The following is a 19,642-nucleotide window of genomic DNA, read 5'->3' as shown; positions in this document are numbered from 1 at the left end:
TGCTTAATAATTCAATCTACATTTCAGGGGTATGAACTCAAGTTCATACTCAAGAGCGGGTAAGTTCTGGAAACGTGTAATTCACCTAACTTTCTTACACATCCTGTACGATGATTTCTGTACAACAGGAGTGATACATAGGTCCATGCATGGGATTTCTCAGCAGATCGATCTTCTCAAGAGGAATGAAGACCTGATTTTTATCATCAAAAGACAAAATATGAAGGACATTGGACACTTAGAGCCCTAATAACCATGCAAAAGGCTATCCACATGCAGAAAACAGCCCCTAATTCTGTCTATATGCACCACTACTGCAGATCAGCCATATCAAGGATGGGCTACGGCAATTTTACCCATTCAACTTTGTAGTGGTAGAAATGCTTCTCCTTGGAAAGGATGTATCCATGATGCACTTGATAGCCAGAAAAACCTTGCTAAATCAGGTATAGCTGTGTATCAATCTCAACACACAGCAGTTTTTAACAGGAATACACTGTACTTTATTCCAGTGAATCACCAAGGGTTGAAAAACGCATTAAGCAAACCTTGGGCCCTCAGAAAATGTTCTTTTAGCACTGACATACAGATAACCATTTTGCTCCCGCACGCACATGCTTGTGTTATCAGTGAGTGTCGCCATGCCATCCATTTTGCAGGAACATCCCTGCGGATGGCTCATTAACACCCCAGGAGTGGAACAGAGTGTCTGAACTCCCCAGTGGCAACAGCTGATAATTTTGTTTATTTAACTAGAATTAGGCTGGGAGGTGATGGAGCTGAGAAAGCCAGAGACAGGCAACTCGTGCTCAATACAGCTATAAGGTTTTTTGTTATCACCACACAAATACTACCCAGGATTTATTTAAAAATTAAGTATTCATATGCCTTACTTGGCACCATAATCCTATTTATAATTAAACAGGAAGAGGGTTTGGTTTGGTTAGTTTCCAGAAATATCCTCCTGTATTAAAAAAAAAACCATCAGATATTTGGATGCACTTGCCTCTACCTTCTTGTATATCCACAGCAGACTAGAGCAAAAGAAAACAGTTTCATTCCTAATTGACCCTTTGGAAAACAGTAGCATGGATTTAACATGAATATACTGATATTATTACACTGGGAATAGCCATAGTTTCCTGCTGCTTTATAGTTCACATGGACCCTTGGCTATTTCCATTTGCTCCCATTTGCTACCTTATCTGTAGCTGACTCTCAATTTTAAGTCCCACTTCCACATTTCTAATAAAATGTTTCCCTGCAACACTGGTAGAGGTCTCTTTGCAGGACACCTGTGTCACTACAAGGCACAGCAGTACATCTGCTGTGGGTATCATGTCACTGGTGCGGCTGGGGTGTCAGACCGGCACAGACACGCCTTGGGACACAAACAAACAGACCAAAAAGCCACAGTGATGAAACAAGGATTATTTATGGCAGGGGCTATAATTATTTTCCAATCAAAGTTTTAGCTCGGAGAGTCAGGTTTCTTTCCATCACTTTTTCTTAGACATCTGTACTGGACAGCATACAAGTAGGGATTAACAAACATTAGGCGAATGTGCAGTTTTACAGCCAAATGTGCTTAGCTGCGAGACCGGGGAAGTGCTAATGTAATATGGAAGATAACGAACTTTGAAGCTGGAAGCTGTTCTAATGGAGTTTAAGCAAGCTTAAATAGCTTCAGTATTAAAGAAAACTTTTTTTTATGACTCCTCTAAATCTCAAAAACAGATCTCTGGAGTTACAAGCTCTGACCAAAGACAGTTTATACTTATTTAAACTCAATCACAAATTGCTCAGTTCCTGCCACTTGCCTGAGGGTTTCCAGGCAGGGTTTGACATCCACCACAGCACACAGGCAGCCCCATCCAACACGGATAAGGACTTACCAACGCCAATCAGCCTCCGCTCTTCCTCGGCTATTCAGCACTCTGCCGTCCTGTCGCCAGTAAAACGCTTTTACCTGCAGAGCTGAGTAGGAGGGCATTTTCACCCCCTTGCGAAGAAACTGGCATCTCTGCCAGCCATGGTTACTCGGGATCTACACCTAATCTTTTTGCTTTGCAGTGGTCTCTTTTCTAAGCCTAAATGGTTTTGCTTGGTTCCACGAAGAGATACTGAATGAACCATTTGTATACAGATGATAACAAATATGTCAAACCCTTGCAACTAATTAAAACCTAGCAGTTTTCTCCAACCAGTTATTTACAAGATAAGGGACGCCATGGAAAATCACCAAGCTGGATTCCAATAAAACGGGGAAATTTAAATCATTTGTTCTAAACAGTTGCAGAAAAAGGTTTCTGCTTTGGCATTTTCACTTGAGCCTGTTGATTCCACATTTGAAGCTTGAGGGTATTGCACTGCCATCAGATCTCTCTCTGGATGCACAGCTCCACACTACTGCTAAAATATATACTTTAATATTTATGAAATATTTCTAGATGGAGATTACCGCTCAGAAGGAAAGACTAGTATGACTCAGTTACTTAGTACCTTTACATTTTCCAATGAAAAATTTTGAAATTCTTTCCAAACGGAGAGTTCATGACAGAGTCTGAATGCAGCATTTCTTATCTTTATGGAAAGCAACATTTTACTTACTAGTTTTTGTATCAGTATTGCGCTTAGGAGCCCTACTCATGAAACAGCACTTTGCTCTTTTAGATACTGTACCAACACTGGAAAAAAAGGACTGTACTTTCCCAAATCTTTATGATCTTAGTGCAAGTCAAAAGGTAACGTGTGGATATGAACACACAGGGGGTGCAAGATAACAAACAGATAATATAGGACATTGATAGGCAATATTAACATCTTAGCATCACAAAAAGCACCTCTAGAATAACTTTATGTTGTCCCAACAACTTTTAAATTTTGTGCCAGCCACTGTAAAAATGCCATTTATCAGATTCAAGTGAGCTTTATCACGATTGACAGTGGGTGTTGGCTTGTAATAGCTGTGGCTGGACATGCTGTCCCAGCTGCATTCTCACCTCCTTAGTGTTATTAATTGTGAAGGCAGGAGTAAGACATCCATGTCCCGTATTACTGATCAGCAACACAAATGTTGTCAAAAGGCTGCCAACACTGGATACGGCCTCGTCACTGAGGTGAGCCGGTGACAGCACACCACCATCGCGCCCAAGCGATGCAACTGCGAGGCTCACCAGAAGCGGTACCTACCAGCTGCGACATGCCACCTTGCAACCCACCTCTCCTCCTGTGAGCCCTATCCTGCGGCAGGGAAAGGCGAGAACAGGAATTTAAACCTTCAAGCTGAAACAGCACGGAGGTGGTTACAGTCAGCTACGCTATTACAGGAAATATTACCATAGCACTGAACTTCACATCTGCATGAAGCACATGCTCAGTTAAGTGATGAGTCCATGCCCTCCAGTGTGCTACTTTAATCCCCCACCGCCACAGTCCGAAAGCTCACGAGGGTGGCTTATATACGGATTTAAAATAGTTTTGGAGTATTATGTGTGCCTGAGAGCACACAAAGCTGTCTCTGTCAATCTCTCTTCAAAATCACACAAAAAGTCATACTAAAGGAGAAAAAGGAAAAAAAAAAGAAAAAGTATGCAGGTTTATTCAAAAGCATCTTCAGCAGTACCATTTAAAGTACAGCTTTACTGATACTCTGGTGTTCTCAGCAACTCAAATATCACATATTTAATTGAGCAGTGTCTACCTTTTCAAATTTTAATGTCAAGTTTTAAAAATCACATTTATAAAATGCCTTTGTGCTTCTTAAAATACAGAATTTCTTGTTACATACTTTGTACTGTGTACTTTGGCATGAAAGTACACAAATAAAAAGATGATGTATGTTTTATAAATATAACAAAGAAAAACATAAAACCAAGCAGCACAGAAAGCTAACTGAAACCATCAGCGAGCAGGAAAAGAAAATAATTATATCTTTTTGGCAATGATTCATAGTGAAAGCCTTGGACAAAACCCTGAGCTTTCTACCATACCCTGAAGGTTACTAAATAGTGAATCCCATGAACTATCCAGACAGAGCTAACTTATACAGTGTACGACAAACTTCTGAAAAGGTCCCAGTTCCCTAAGGATTAGAGGGTTGTAAATAAAAACACCTTCACCAATTTGGGCCATTCTGGTGGTGCAGCGGGATGCTGATTGTCTCGGAGGTGGTCTCAGCCTCAGGCATGAGCAGCCAAGTGAACCGCACGCCGCGGCAGGCAAGGAATCTCTGCAGGCTTCAGAGCGCAGGTGCAAAATGCTTGTGCTCATCTACTCCGCTAAGCAAGCCACCGTGTTTGAGACATGACTTGTGACCCGATGAAGCAGAAAGAAAATGGCTACTGTGCTGTTACTTAATGCCCCAGGCTTCGTTTGCACTTTCAGGAAGCTTTGCTTTGCTTCCAGAATAGCATGAATAATGTTTCTGATGGTGACATTTCTCCAGGTGATGGAGAAGCGAAGACCTGTTCTCCATGCTCGCTGGATAGCAGCATGGACAGCTTTATCTTTGGAGATGAGACTCTTCACCAAAGAAGTTAACTTTCAACAGATTTAAAAACAAACAAACAAACACACAAACAAACAAACTCAAAAGCATCCTAGCCATACAGAAACTTGCCTTCATTCCTGAAAAAGCAGCAGGACTTTACTGTGGGCAGTGGGGAGACCTTTTCTGAAAAAAGTCTGCACTGGTGGGGAAAATTTGGAAGAGCACAAGATGCCGGGTGCCATTAGAAGCCTGTTCAGCCTGGTGAAGAGAGGCAATGCCAAGCTGCAGGGAAGCGGGCAGAGAAGGGCAGAGCAATGCTCATCCCCCCCATCCAAGGAGGGTCCAAGGCAAAACTCCCTCGCTCTCACAGTGACCGCAGCTCCCACACTCTTTGCGGCATTTCAACTACTTGCTTTTCCCCGTCTTTACAACTGCGACCGCATGAAGTGGTCAAATATCATCCAAAGAAATTAATCTTAACCTTCCTTAATACAGTAAAACTCAGCCTAGAGAAAATGTTTATGTAATTTCATCATTATTATGAAAAAAAGCAGTCATGTAGAAGAACAAACAAACTGGGGAGGATGTTCGAGGTTGTCACTGTTATCCCTAAGGTGAGTGGGAAGAAGGTGAGCTGCATGCATATTCCATTTTTGTTTCTTTTTGGCAGAAACAGAACATTGCTTAGGCATAATTTACATTAGAGTTTCTAATTTAGCACCAAGGTTGTTGAAGGGAAAGCAACGTGCATTTATCAGCAGATAAAAATAACAGCAATAGCAGCATTTGAGACGGGCAGAGCGACAGAAGTCGGTGCTGCAAAGGGCAGGCTTGTTGCTCTCCTGTGTGATCCATGTAGGCAGCTGACTTTTTCAGGGAATTTACTGAGTGGACCAAAAAGAGAAGGGGGGGAGGAAACCTATCTGCCATTTCCCACATGGAGTCTAATCAGGGTGGTTATTAAACACAACATAATTGTCCCAGCACAGACTTTATCATAAAGAAATGAGTAACAGCTCAGCTTTCAAATATTTCAGAAGTGACAGAGGCCTCTTTTGTTCTCCTGATAAAAGAAAAACAAACAACCTGACCATAAAAACCACAGGCTGCCAGCAAAAAAGTAAGTTCAGATACCATAAGGAAAGCAAGTGATTGAATTAGGTTTATTTTGACAGGCTCTTGTCATCGGACTCGTAAATTAGAAGTCAGAGCCTTATTCAGAGGCAAATCAACCAAGCGTTATCTGTGATTTATTTATTTGCATATGTGTGCTTTGAGTGGGTTCACAGAAAGTTCTTCACCTGCATTTGTAAATTCAGGCAGTAAGTTAAAAAACAAAGAAAGAAATACGAGATTATTAACAACGTAACAGACAGCAGTCTTACTTTCTGCTTCTCTGCATAAATTTTACCCAAATGTCCATAAAATCCTACTGATTCTCAGTCAGCGCAATGGAGTACAGAAGCAGACGCAGAAGACAGCAGTCTTGATAGCTCTGACAATTCAAATAGACTTGCACATCCTCATTTCCCTGAAAATCATCAGATTTTCAGGTAAATAATTATTTAGACTTTCCTTGTTAGTTTTCCTTTTAGTTTTTGAGCCTATCTAGTTCATGAAATGTTGTTTTTCTCTACAGATGTGTTAGAAACCAGCAAACCCTCTGCAGCGAGGAAGAAGCGCGTGGTTTTTAAATTGTAGCTGAGATACTCCTGAAATCATCTCACTCTACTTGAGCATTTCAAGAAAACCCACTAAATACAGAGAGGCTGGTGATGATACCAACAGTAGCTGAGGTCTTGGCAAATTTCTGACATTAAAAAAGCTTAATTATTTTTCTCTGTAGAGCTTTCTTGTTAAAGTGAGAAAATTTGGGGCAGGGGAGCTGCGAGTGTTTTTAAAATCAGGGACTACGCTCTATAAACATTTTGGCATTAGAGTGATTCCATCATTCATAATTTCGTCTCCTACAGGTTCCATAGCATATGTCATTTAAAGAAATTCTTTTCTTGCCGAATAGTTTATGGTATCTTTGAGGGAAAACAGACTGATCAAATGCATCAAAAGTTTTCAATATGAACATTTGCCATGGGGTTATTTCCTTATTCCTGCCAACTCATCCTGATATTTCTTCTTGCTACTAAAAACACTTATACAGTTGCATTAAGATTTTCGTTTCCATAGAAACTGTTATTGGCTAAAGTAAATACAAGACGGTAAAAAGTGTGACTTCCCCAGTCCTGTGAGCATGCTTGCAGCTGCCAAATTTTTACCACCTAACCTTTCACCAGTATTTATTGCTGCGTGACATTTTTAGCTATGTCTCCCTTTTAAGAACATGGACCGTCTTTTGAGTGGCACTTCCACGCTTCACAGAAAGTATGTGAATATTCAGAGCTATTTCTATGCCTCATTGTACAACAGCGTATGTTTCTCTTCACTACTCGTTGTGTTATTTTATTTTGCAGACCTCTTTACTAAACTTTACAAGGGAAAAGATGTCTCTTCATTAGTCGGCTCATCAAAACAAAGCTCGAGTGCTACCAGGTAATGTGCGAATAAAAGGAAATAAGTAATTGCTTCATCGCAACTAATGATTTTCACATTCCTTCAGCTTTTCAAAATACAAACAATGTGAGCCCTGAGCATCCTGACACTGCACCCTTGCTGACACCGGCGGCAGCTGTGAGAAAAGGCATGCCACGCTTCAAAAAGGCTGCACTGAATTTATGGGCAGTCACGTCTTCCTGAGGAAAAAATGGACTGCATATTAATCTCCTGTTCTCAAAATTTCTCTTGCTCCCTTCCTAAATGATTCTAATGCTTACTAAAAAGGCCAAGTCCTGATAATCATCTTATAATTCCCTCACTTCTGTATAAATTTCACTGTATTTTGAATTCAGGCACTTTTTCCTAACATATGCAATTAATAAGTCTTTTCTTGTTCTCTTCAGAACATTACTTTCACTTTTCTTCTCATTTAGAGATCTGCTGCAGTGCTCTGTGCTGCCTGAGATTTGCCCTTATTCCAAAGAATAAGCCTTTGCATGTATATTGCATTGAGACGGAAAAATCTGTTATTTCTGAAAATAGCAGCTGAAAACAGAAGGACTCATCCCTGACAATGTGGAAAAAGAAGGCAATGCTGAAGCTTCTCAGTAACACAGGGGTCATTTGAGTATACTACTTACTGATTTTGGCTCGGAGGATGATCTTCTCATCCCCCAAGCATCAAGTGTTTTGGTACCCACTAAAGATCTCCCTTTTACATCATTAGAAACGTAAGTTCCTATGAAAGACATACAGGCGTATTTTCAGATGCCTAAACACTCTGACTGATCTAACCTTTAATCTTTGCGCCCCACTTCCTTTGCTGTAAAATCATTTTGCCTCTCTGCCCAAGACCCACAGGGTCTACCTAACCCCCTAAATGTATAAATTTCCTTTGGGTGCCATTAGGCACCCAAAGCAGGTCAGAGACTTGTGCCAGTCTCCTGAATTTGTCTCATCTTCCCAGCCTTGAGCACCATTTGAAAGAACTGGTGGACACTGCCGTGGATGAAAACAAGTTCTGAGGTTCCTAGAAGGATAAACACAAAACCACTCTTACACCCAGAGGAGCTGAGGTGAGGCTCTAGGCTTCACACCATCCACACGGTAACAGCACTTTGCAGGGGCAGCCGCAAATTCATTACAGTACCCTGAAGTGTGAGAGCACAGAAAATAACTACCATCAGCTGGTAAGACTATGACCTTGGCTCTAGCACTGTGGTAGAGTGCTGGGCTACTCTACGTAGTTTCAGCCAGGTGTTCTGGGTAACTATTCCTGAGGTCTGCTCAGGAAGGTCTTTCTTTTGCAGACACTTTTCTGAGCTACTCCGATACACTGCTGTCATGGCCAGGAATAGTGCTGGTGCTCTGCTCTTAAGTCTGCAGGGAATGGGAAGAACAGGAGAGAGGTTTCAAGAGACTCTAACAATCATCACAAACCAGAAGCTGGAGAAGGAGAAGTGGTTTTGCACTCAAAGTGCCAAGCAGAGCTGACCACCTGTATAGCTGCAACCTAGTGCTAACATACTAACTTTGAGGAGATCTCAGCTCATTCCTCGTGCTACCTTAACGTGACGACTGTAGGATGAGAGCTGGACTTTTGTGCCTTCAAGGGAACTTTGGAGGCTAAACATAATAGGGAATGGAGAAAGACACCAGACCTCCTGGATGAGAAACCCAGAAAGAAAAAGCTCTGAGCTTATGAACAGTGTACGGTAGCATAAGTGCATTTATGTATCCCGTTTTTGGAGTCTACTGTTAACCTTTTTTACACATGCTATGGCCTAGGGAGTAATATAAAACATGAGCATGCCTAATACTACCTTTCTCCGGAGCACAGACTATACCCACTTACCTGAAGCATTACAGAAGACAATCCATAACTTGGATCTAATTACCGAGGCAAAACGTTAACACATTCTCAACAAATTTAGGGACACTGTGAAATAGGATAAAACAAAAAGAGTACAATGCCTTCTAAATAAAAACGAAGCATTTGGCTGCTTATCCTTCATCGATGAAAACTTCTCTAGAATGAAAAAGCTTTTTTTTTTTTTCTTCTTATGATAATGACTAGAAGATGCAACAACAAACATGCGAAAACAATCACAAAATATACATGTCTGGACTTAAGGAAAAATATTGTGAAAAGTGAATGTCAACCAACAAGGCTGAAAGAGAAACTAACTGAAAAACCCTTTGTGTTTCGCTCTTTTTCAGAAATTAAGAATACTGATGGTTGCGCAGAAGGTATACTGAATGCAGCATGAGAACAGACTCTGTTTCTAGCTATCAAAAAGACCAAGAGCTTGGCAGATTAATTAAGCTACCAAAGAAATGTCCCCGCTGCTGGATATGGCAGCATATGGGGAAGAAGTATGTATTGCAGATGGTGATGGGCAAGAAAGTTTTTTGCTAACTATGACTGCTTGTAGTCCTCTAAAATCATTACTTGCTGATGGTCATCTGTAGCAGCACACCTAACAGGTTCCAGTAACTTACTATGGGTGTCGTTAATGACACTGAAATTTAGTTTACTATAAAAATAAAAATAAAAATGAATTACATTCTTTTTAATAGAAAAGTCAAGGCTTATTAAAGATGACACTTATCAAAAGGTAGCAGTAGATCAGAAATACACTAAATGAGGTTTAAAGATTCCCATTAACTTCTTAAGTTTTTAATGACAACCCGCAGATGAAATCCACTCTTAGAATTCTGAAAATAGATCAAAAAATTTGCATAAACTAGTAGAAGTCCCCTAGTGCAGCATAAAAATTGTCCAAGACTATGGGCAGAGGGAGGGGTGGCAGAGGAATGAAGAGGAAATCACCTAAATCTCTTGTTTTACAGTGAAAGATGCGTCAATGCACAACAGCATGTTGTCCTTTCCGCCTGGCAAGGCTACTACAGGAAGCAAGTTCCCAAGTCAACGATGATCCCACCAGATCATGAGAGATTAACTTCTGGGATAGCTAATAAACCTGTGTTAAGTGGTACCACAGCAGGAAGAAGTATTTGTTGCTGAGGCAGCTAAACTCCATTCCATGTCTGCAGCTCATACCATAGGCTGTAATACATACAGGGCAAGAGGCTCTGCAGGTACCAGTAAACCACACCAGAGCCATTCTGCTGGATACAGCTCAGACTCATCATCATGTGCATCACACTTTTACCGTGCAACGAGCAGATTGTGAATGATGACTTTGCACGCTACTTGAGGGAAGCTTCCTTTCCCACACAGGAGCTACCCCTAACCATAGTTCATTATTTACGCTCACCTGAGAGCAAGGGCTGCTCCCACCTGGAAGCAGAGCTGTAGAAAAGAGCCTCTGAAAAGCTGGGAACTTTGGCATGTATCATGCATACGTGGTGCTGCTCTCTTAAGCCAGTATACCAGGGTTTTTACTAGAAATCTCCATGCAATCACAAGCTGCTACTGCTTGACTTAGAGCCAAGCCTTCCCGCTGCTATATGAGTTTTAGATCTTCTGTGCATGTGACACAAACAGGGCTTCTGTAACGCTTGCTCACCTGCGGTCAACACTCCTTTGCTCAGCCCCACACCGTGGATCAAAGCAAAACCCACACGACTGGCCCCTAAATGAGCATTTTGTTTCACACCATTTGCAAGATCCCGTCAACAGCCAACCCAGGTGCTGTTTTCATTCTGCCCACACACAAATCAATGACAAAAAGCAAAAACTCATTAACACAGGTGGTGCATTTCACCACCCTAAAAGTCAGGATTTTCTCATACCCTTCATTTAATGCCACTGCTGTCAAATCCGTAACATGTTGTAACAAAAACAGCCTTTATGTAACCTAATAAATAAAAGTCACCGAGGCAATAGCTATGCATAAATTTTAGCTAAAAACATTTTGTTAGAAGAACATGAATGTCCTCTGTAAAGCGGATAGCATTTTAAAATAATGTTCTAGACATTGTTAATACTTTATTGCTATTCATCATAGAACCATTAATCATGGTGAACTCATTTGGTATTAATGTGGAAGTCATAAAGTACTTCTGTTGCATTTCAATTATAACTCAGCCTTTAAAATGCTGCCAGCACTACATGGAAAGCTTTGAAAACCGAATTTGAATAGTCTGTTCAGAGATAACTACAATCGCATTCTGGCACGGAGAAACAATCTTCTCCATTCCTAATGCCTACCCTCAAGGGGCTGAGGAGCCCGTGGGGCCACGCCTTGACCCAGGGCTGGGTGCAAGGAAGAGGGAGCCTAGCCAGAGGCTCCGGAGAAGCCAGGGCCATCCAGACCCAGCCATTTTCCTCCCCCAAGATGAGGGCAGGAGAAGCATTCCTTTGGGCTGGTTCAGCTCCATCGGTTCAACTGCGGCTAAGCAGCAGCAAGGCCATACTTTCAGGCCCCTCAGGAGATTTCCTTTTTTCCAATCACTCCTGTGATTCCCTGAGGCACTATCTTGCTTCCAGAGCTGAGTGCTTTGGTTTTTTTCTCTGATGTGTAGTGTCTGTCCAAACAAAAACACCAGAGAACATATATCTACAACCTACTGTCTTTAAAGACAGCAAAGGAGTATGCAATACATCAGAGTGGACCTAAGGGAGCTGATATCCTGACCGCTCTAATGACAGTTTAAAAAAAAAAACCTCTTCCTGGCCTCAAGAGGCACTGAAAGAGGAAAACAGGCAGCACAAAATCCAACATGGACCTAAACAACTATCAGCTCCTTGCCATCAGGGAAGCCAGGAACTTGTGTAAGTTTACCTTGCTCAGCCAGCAGAGCTTCCATCAGCATTTTACAGACAGCATCAAATGACAACGGCTCAACAATCGTAACGCTTCTCATCAGAAACCGTGTTAAATGGAGAAAAGACAAAATACTTCTTATTAGCTAAGGGAACTTTCTTTTTTAATTCTTGCATATAATTCCCCTTCTATTTTATCTAGGTCATCAATGTAACATGTAAGCACACAGCCAAAATTCCTACCTTGGGAGCTCTGGCATGTTTTCCGCATCTGGCATCTTTGACAAGGCTGATATCTAGCAGCTCAGTCTCCTAGAAGGAAAAATTGCAACACAAGTAATTATTACATTAGTCAAAAAGCCTTGTTGTGTTAACAGTGCCCCACCTCCCACATCTGTCAGAGGTTTGCCCGTTTGCAATGACGCCTGTCCAAACTGAGAACAGTTTCAAGGAGCGCCCTGTTGCATTTAAGCTATTCTAATAGCAACACTAAGACCTTAGACGCATAACTTGGTTTCCTTAAAAATGTGCAGGTCTCTTATGATATACAGAATATATAGAAGCCATATGAGTCAAGCTTATTTCCTGGATCACTAAATACCAGCTGCTGTGCCTCTTTTTTTTTTTTCTCTTTTTAATACAATTGCAGTATTTTGATGCTAGTCACAGTGTGAAAAAGGTGATGCTACAAACAGAAAACCCTGTCTCTGCAACAGAAAATCTACTTTATTATTGCCAGAACATTCTGAAAAATGCACATAAAGCCCAAGAAGTATTATATCTACAATGATAACAGGTTCCAACAATTTTAGTGACTACTGCTCAATAAAACCCATGTACTTTTGAAAAGCATTTCATAATTCATACATCACTCTCGAGTTGTGGGTTATACAACACATGCCATACTTGGAACAAAACTGGCACGTGATGACAGCTTCTGTTAGGCAAATTCCTGTCCTCCTCTACACACATGTAACACGAAGAATCTCCTTTCATGGATAACCTCTTGGGTCTCCACCCTCTCTGCTGGTGCCTGGCAGCATGGGAAGGATGAGGGCTGAGCTGAGCCCATGGTGCCCTGGGTCCGCCTGCCAGTGCCAGCCCAGCGGGATGCACCCACCCCTCCAGGATCAGCACGGAGCATTCACCTCTCCAAACACACAGCAAATTATAGCCTTCAGCCAACATCATTTTCCCCCATCTCATCCTGTGAGAGGGCATTTTTGGATGTTGCCACGTTGGTTCTTTCTTGAATGCGTTAACATTTATGGGCAGGGAGCATTTGGAAGGAGGAAGGATGCTGGAGACCGGAGCAGTGTGATTCCCAGCTGCCAGCTCCCTTGCAAGCATGCACATCCACACGGCATTACGCACGCTTTGCCAGGAGCAACACCAACTGTCCTGCGAGACACGGCAAGAACATCTGACCTGATTTAGCATTACTTGTCAATCTTAAAGCACATCTTAATACTGCCCGCCTCATTTACACTAGCATTTGGACTAATAGCCCATGTTAGCATGGCTCAATTACATACTAAATATAGTCTAAAAGTACTTCAGCAGGAGTGTGACCACACTGCAATTAGAGCTACACCAGTTCAATGCATTTCAGCCTTCCAGTACTAATGGCAAATATAGCGTGGAGAATTTGAAATCTCTGTGCTGGACAAAGCCATTACATTTTTTTTTTTAATTCCAAGGAGAAAAGAAAAAAAATATTTTCTGATGGACATGTTATTTTGCCATGGGTTACTTTGTATCCTCATTTCTTTTCCATTTTAAGGGACCCATTCCTGCACAGCTCTTGTAGACCTTTGTTGTCTACTAAGACATAAGCTCTACCATCAAATTTTCATGTGACCGTACATTCATCACATTCCCCTCTGTCCCCCATATCAATCCCAACTGCCTTCTGTTATAGTACCTGCTGAACTTGCATGAGCATTTTTTTCCCTCTGCGTCTAGCCTGTTTAGGGGAAACTTGCACTTTTGAGATCGTTATTTTTTACTCTTACTTGCCTGAAAGAGGACACGGGTATCAAAACTTGCAGGGATTAGCAAGAAGTATAGGCAGGGTCGTAAAAGGTAATATTTTGTAAACCTCCTTAAGAAAGAACCCAAACTACACCAATACACAAGGCATATGGACACAAGCACTCTTCCAACAGCGCTGCAGCCTCTCACATGGACAGCTGATTGCTGTACATAAAAGCTTGTCTACAGCTGTCCCTGTTCCAGCTCAGGAGCAGCTGATGGTTTGTGAACCCAACATTCAGGTCCAGTTTGAAGCTGGTCTTGCTTCCAGATCTAAACTACATTGATCTTTATCCTGCCCAACACGAGCACAACTGACACCAGCAGTTAGGGTAAAGCTGAATACTCTGAGTGCAGAAAAGCCCTTAATGCACCAAAGTCTGGGTAATCTCTCACTATTCAATGAGACAACTGCGTAAGGAGTATCTAAAAATTGCAGAGGACAGTGAGCACTAGTTCTCCATCTCCCAATGTGACTGGTCTCCGGTCCTGAATGGGGCCAGCTCCTCACCAAAGGGAAATGATTGCAATGGTGAAAAAGCAATGCTGATTTTTACCAGACACAGATCTGTCCCTGGGTTTTACGATAACACCCCCACATTCATATCATTCTTCTCTCAGTGGAATTTATGTCTCGAGTCCCAGTGATGTTGGAGTAGTGCAAATATGTCTCCATGTATTTTACTACTTCTGAAATCTAGTCCATGCCACATTTGCATCTCAAAGCGCAGCATGATACTCCTAGTGCTCGTGCAGATGCTACAAATTATTTGTCAATTAAAACAGAATTTGTTCCCCCTCCCTTTTCTTTTAAGGAAGTGGTGGGAGAAGGCAATCACTGTTACTCTCTCAAGTTGTTCCTGTGAAACATGACAGTGCCAATTACATCACGTTACCACCTGGGATATACCAGCAGTGGAAGGCAAACTTGCTGCTCAACACAGGGGGCGGGGGGGGAATATATATATTCATATATATATAAAATCAGAGAGAAAAGAGCCAAAGAAGCACTATGAAATAGCTACATGTGCAGGTATGGCAGCAAGTGCAACTTTAAATAAAACAGGAAAATAGCACACTGGAGGGCTTATCTTTGAGTTAATGCATGCGGCCATTTAGATACTAGCAGAAGCGAAAATAATGAAACGTGGCAGAGCTACATTCGGGTTTATCACACTCAGAGCAAGAACTAAGGCAGGAAGCAGAAGAGTCACAACATAATTATGGGGAGAAGGAGATCAGATAACACTGCACAAAAGGCAAGAAATGGAAAAGAAAACCAGGGCAGAGAGCCAGCATATTCCGTGAGCATCAAGCAAAGGGAAGCCAAGGCAGGGCAGAGACAGGCTGAAAGTCCATCAGCAGAAACCGTGCAGAGCAAACGTGCAGAGTGGAGCACAGAGACGACGGCACTTCAGATTTACGGACAACACACTCAGCAAGGGCGGACGTGCCCAGGTTTGCTGTTATCGGACAAGAACGTGGCCTTCGGGGTGAGAGGCCAGGGGTTATATTTACCACAACAAATAATACTCGTACCCCAAAGCGGTCTCCGGCCCACTGTGAAATGTTCCACAGGAACTACAGGCACATGCAGAGCATGTCATAAAAATGAGATTTTGGCGACTGAAAGGACTGACAAGCACTAAAAATAAAGGCTTTAACAGCAAACACATGAGAGAAATGAACGATGCTGAAGAAAAATGGATCTTAAACAAAGATGCTGAGCCACACACAGAGTGAATTTCAGAAGTTTTTTTGGTTGGATTGGTCTGGCATTTTAGCTTTTGGGAAAAAAAAAAAAGAACAAACAGAATTAATAATTTATTCACTTACAAAAGTGCAACTAGACCTCCCATAACACAAACATAAAAAGACCATTTTAAATGGAATAACACACACTAGAAAGAGACACAAAAAAGGAAAAGGCAATGACCAGCAGCCCCAAGGACAGTACAAGGAACCTGAACAATGTTGCTCAGGTCTGCATCCTCCCGGATAGAGGAGGATGAGGAGGTATAGGGTTGTTTTGGAGTTTTGACTACTACTTTCAAGCCGCTTGCATGCCACCAAGCCACTTGCAGAAAATGTGGTAGCCTGAGGACCCAAGACCTAGCAAGGACAGTCTAAGAAGAACAGGGGAAGAGTGGAGTTTTGTGGGGCTACTTTGACAAGACCAGCTGGCATGGCTGTAGGAAAGGTTGACCCTCTGAACATCCATCTTACGGCCTTGCTGCACTGTTACCTCTCTGACATAAAAAGCAGGTTTTAGAATCCTCTCCCTGTAATCCTTGTCCTGGTTTCAGCTAGGCTAGAGTTAATTTTCTTCCTAGTAGCTGGTATACTGTTATGGTTTGGATTTAGTATGAGAATAATGTTGATAACACACTGATGTTTTTAGTTGTTGCTAATTAGTGTTTATACTAAGTCAAGAATTTTTCAGCTTCTCATGCCCAGCCAGCAAGAAGGCTGGAGGGGCACAAGAAGCTGGGAGGGACACAGCCAGGACAGCTGACCCAAACTGGCCACAGGAATATTCCATACCATATGACATCATGCCCAGTATATAAACTGGGGGGAGTTGGCCGGAGGGGCGGATTGCAGCTCAGGAACTAACTGGGCATCTACTAACTGGGAACTAACATCGGCAACTAACTTGGTGAGTGGTGAGCAACTGCATTGTGCATCACTTGTTTTGTATAGTCTAATTCTTTTAGTATTACCATTGTATTATTATTGTCATTATTTTTCCTTCCTTTCTGTCCTGTTAAACTGTCTTTACCTCAACCCACAAGGTTTTTTTTTTCTGATTCTCTCCCCCATCCCAGTGGGTGGGGGGAGTGAGCAAGCAGCTGCGTGGGGCTTAGTTGCTGGCTGGGGTTAAACCACGACAATCCTCTATATCCCTATTTGAGAAGACCATTTAATTTGGGGGGATTCTCTCCTAGGTGGTAATTACAAAAGCCACAGGAAAATAAAGTCCAAAGTCTCCGCCACCATCAGGTATCAGAAAGGAATGGTCCAGCTTCTGTAAGTACATTTGATATGTATGTTCAGGTCTGCAGAACCAATAACCCGATAGGTGCTGTAGCCTATGCTCTAAATTAAGTAGATGAGAGCAGGATATGCATCCACATAAGTGCCTCTGCAGGCAGCATTCAGTGGGGCTTGGATAAATGAGAATTCATAATGTGTCATTTCTTAGAAGTTCGTTGGTTCAAAAATACCAAACCTCCTGGAATTCCCTGACCCGTGGGCACTTGCTTTCATCTTTCAAACAACTAATTAAGAGGACAGAGAGCAACTTCCTCCCAAATGAGAGAAAAGACAATTTCCTATTTCCCTATTGCAAAATATGGGCAGACTTTTGTAAAGGGAAAATACACTTAAGAACTGGACAGAAAAATGCCCCATTTCCTGTGCAGCAAAACAGCCCAAGCCCTTCTCTGCTTAAGTCAACAGGAATTTTGTTACTGACTTCCTCTGTGCAGGCTTGGAAACTGCACTCTGTGCTGCACGAGGCATGAAAGCCATACCAACTGGAAAAAGAAAAACAACAACAACAAACAACTCTGCAAGTCCAACTTTTCCCTGTTTAGAGACGTTCAGTCATTGCTGTTGGGACTTACTAAGCTTGCAATAGAGTAACATCTCTTAATGCAAGTGCTAGATCACTCTAGTAATTTATAATACAGAAATTCCGGAAAAGTGAATTATTAATCCTACCATGTTTGTTTTCAATTAGCAGTTGAGACAGAGATGCATTCATATAGGGCTAGATTGTGCAATCTCACTTTTATGGGTGAGCACACACTCACAAAAGCAATAGATTGTGCAACCCTCAGTGAATGCTTGAGCACTTATAATTAGGCCCGTCTGAATTTAATATAGTAACACCAATTTATACCAGCTGAGGATCTGGCTCACTCCTATTTTAAACTGCCCAAAATGATGCCAAGTGAATCACAGTGTCTTGGGAACTTGCTCATGACGTAAACCCAGCTACAAAGCAGAATTCCTTATCGATCCCGCTGGAGAGCTCTGCCAAAGAGCCATCGGCAGCACTGCGGGCTGAGAGTGGGATCATGTGTCCTACAGAATTTCACAAAAACTATGTCAAGGAGACACAGCAAAAGTGGGTGTGCATTACAACAGCTGCACAGGTTAGTTGGTCCAGATATCTAATTACTTTACTTATATGCCTAACAAAAATAATTCTCTGCTCTGAGTACTCACTGAGTACTCACTGTGGCTGAGTAGTCATGTATTGCTCTGACCTACGTTTGTTCAACCTCCATTTCTACATCCCTTCTGGTCAGGTGTTCTTTTTTCCCATTGTATGAAGCGTCGCTGCATGCTGCTGGCAACTGTGGAGCACAGTTCTCACGGTCATGTTGCTGTAGCCATTGCCATTTAGGGATACGGTCTAACTGATGCACAACTAATTAAACCCTGAAAACTCATTTTCCACTTAGCTTTGAAATCTGTTGCTTCTAGTTTCTAATCTGAAGACAAAACTGTGTGCCTGAAAGCTTATCTAACTCTTCTAAATGTTACCAGTCAATCTAATAGAAGACACAACACTCTGCCTTCAAAGTCTGTCCGATACAGTGCTAGCAAAATACACTTTGAAAAACTAAGCCAGTTTTGTAAACAAGCACCATTTAGTGCTACTGGATGGCAACATTTGGTGAAAGTTTTCAAAGGGAAAAGGCCATTTTGCTGAAACAAACTTCAAACGGAGACTTAAATAACATCTTGTATTGGGAATAGTTAATCATAATGAAGTTTCCTTTAACATAGAAAGACTCCATTTTATCACTTTCTGAACATGAAAGCATTGAATATTTCTTGAAGCAAAAAATTTAAGCAGTTCCAGGTTACTTTTATTTTTATTCTGCATTTTAAAAATGTTATTTAAAATAAAACCACGAGTGACTGATTTCCTTACAACATGTTAGAAAGAAAACACTAAGATCAACGTTTGAATCTGATTGGGAACAATTACAAGTTATGCTAAAGAAGTATCTGGCCCTGTAGATTCAGAGTAAATACGTATGCAAACTCAGCAATTTACAACCGTTTATAGAATACACCTCATTCAGGTTTCAGAGATTGTGACAGTGTATCAGCCACACTCAGATTAACTCCAGGACTGAAATTCTCCGCAGTGAGAGTGAACATTTAGCGCTAATTTAGAAAGAGTGCTTTCACAGCTGGGGGATGTCATATATAATCCCCCTGTTAAAAACATATCTATTTTTCCCCATTATCATTAAGAATAAATTGAATGAAACACAGCGATTTGTCTCCTCATCCCAAAGGAAACCTGTGGAGGACTGGTGAGGTTGATTTAACAGAAACCTGCATTGACAGCTACAAGAAGAAATAGCAAGGCTGTCAATGACATTAATTGGAGCTGAGCTAAGGTAGCGCTGTGTTTCCCTGAAAGCCCCGTTATATAATTCATAAGCTGCATCCCACTGGAGAGCGCCAGTCCCCGAAGAAACTGTCTCCATGCTTCCTCCTGGCAGCACACAATTCAATTATCAGGCATCAAAATCATTGGCTGTGTCAATAAGCGAGCAGCACAGTAGCACGTATACCCTGAAGTCAACGGTAAAACTCTCCCTGACAATAGCAAAGTCTTTTTCTGCATACAGTTGTTCTTCACAAGTTCAAAATATTTTATTACCTTCCCACCTACTCTTTTCAACAAGCCATTGAAAATGATTACATTAATGCTAGAACTCACCAACCTGCCTGAAGCAACCAGACCTCTTCTAGCTCCTTGAAGGTGATGCTCTCCTCACAGACGTATGAAGAAGCATTGC

General features: G+C 41.8%; 1 protein-coding gene across 1 annotated transcript in view; it reads right to left on the bottom strand.

Annotated features, from left to right (window-relative positions):
* Positions 1 to 19,642, bottom strand: part of PLCB1 (phospholipase C beta 1) — a 408,615-nt gene that overhangs the window by 283,614 nt on the left and 105,359 nt on the right. The window contains exon 3 of the mRNA XM_050893175.1: positions 12,018 to 12,086. Within this exon, the coding sequence (XP_050749132.1) occupies positions 12,018 to 12,086 (69 nt within the window). The remainder of the gene's footprint in view (positions 1 to 12,017; positions 12,087 to 19,642) is intronic.

Source organism: Gymnogyps californianus, chromosome 3, assembly GCF_018139145.2.
Source record: "Gymnogyps californianus isolate 813 chromosome 3, ASM1813914v2, whole genome shotgun sequence".
Taxonomy (NCBI): Eukaryota; Metazoa; Chordata; class Aves; order Accipitriformes; family Cathartidae; genus Gymnogyps; species Gymnogyps californianus.
The sequence above is the reverse complement of the archived record's forward strand: the minus strand, read 5'-3'. Positions and strand labels throughout refer to the sequence as shown.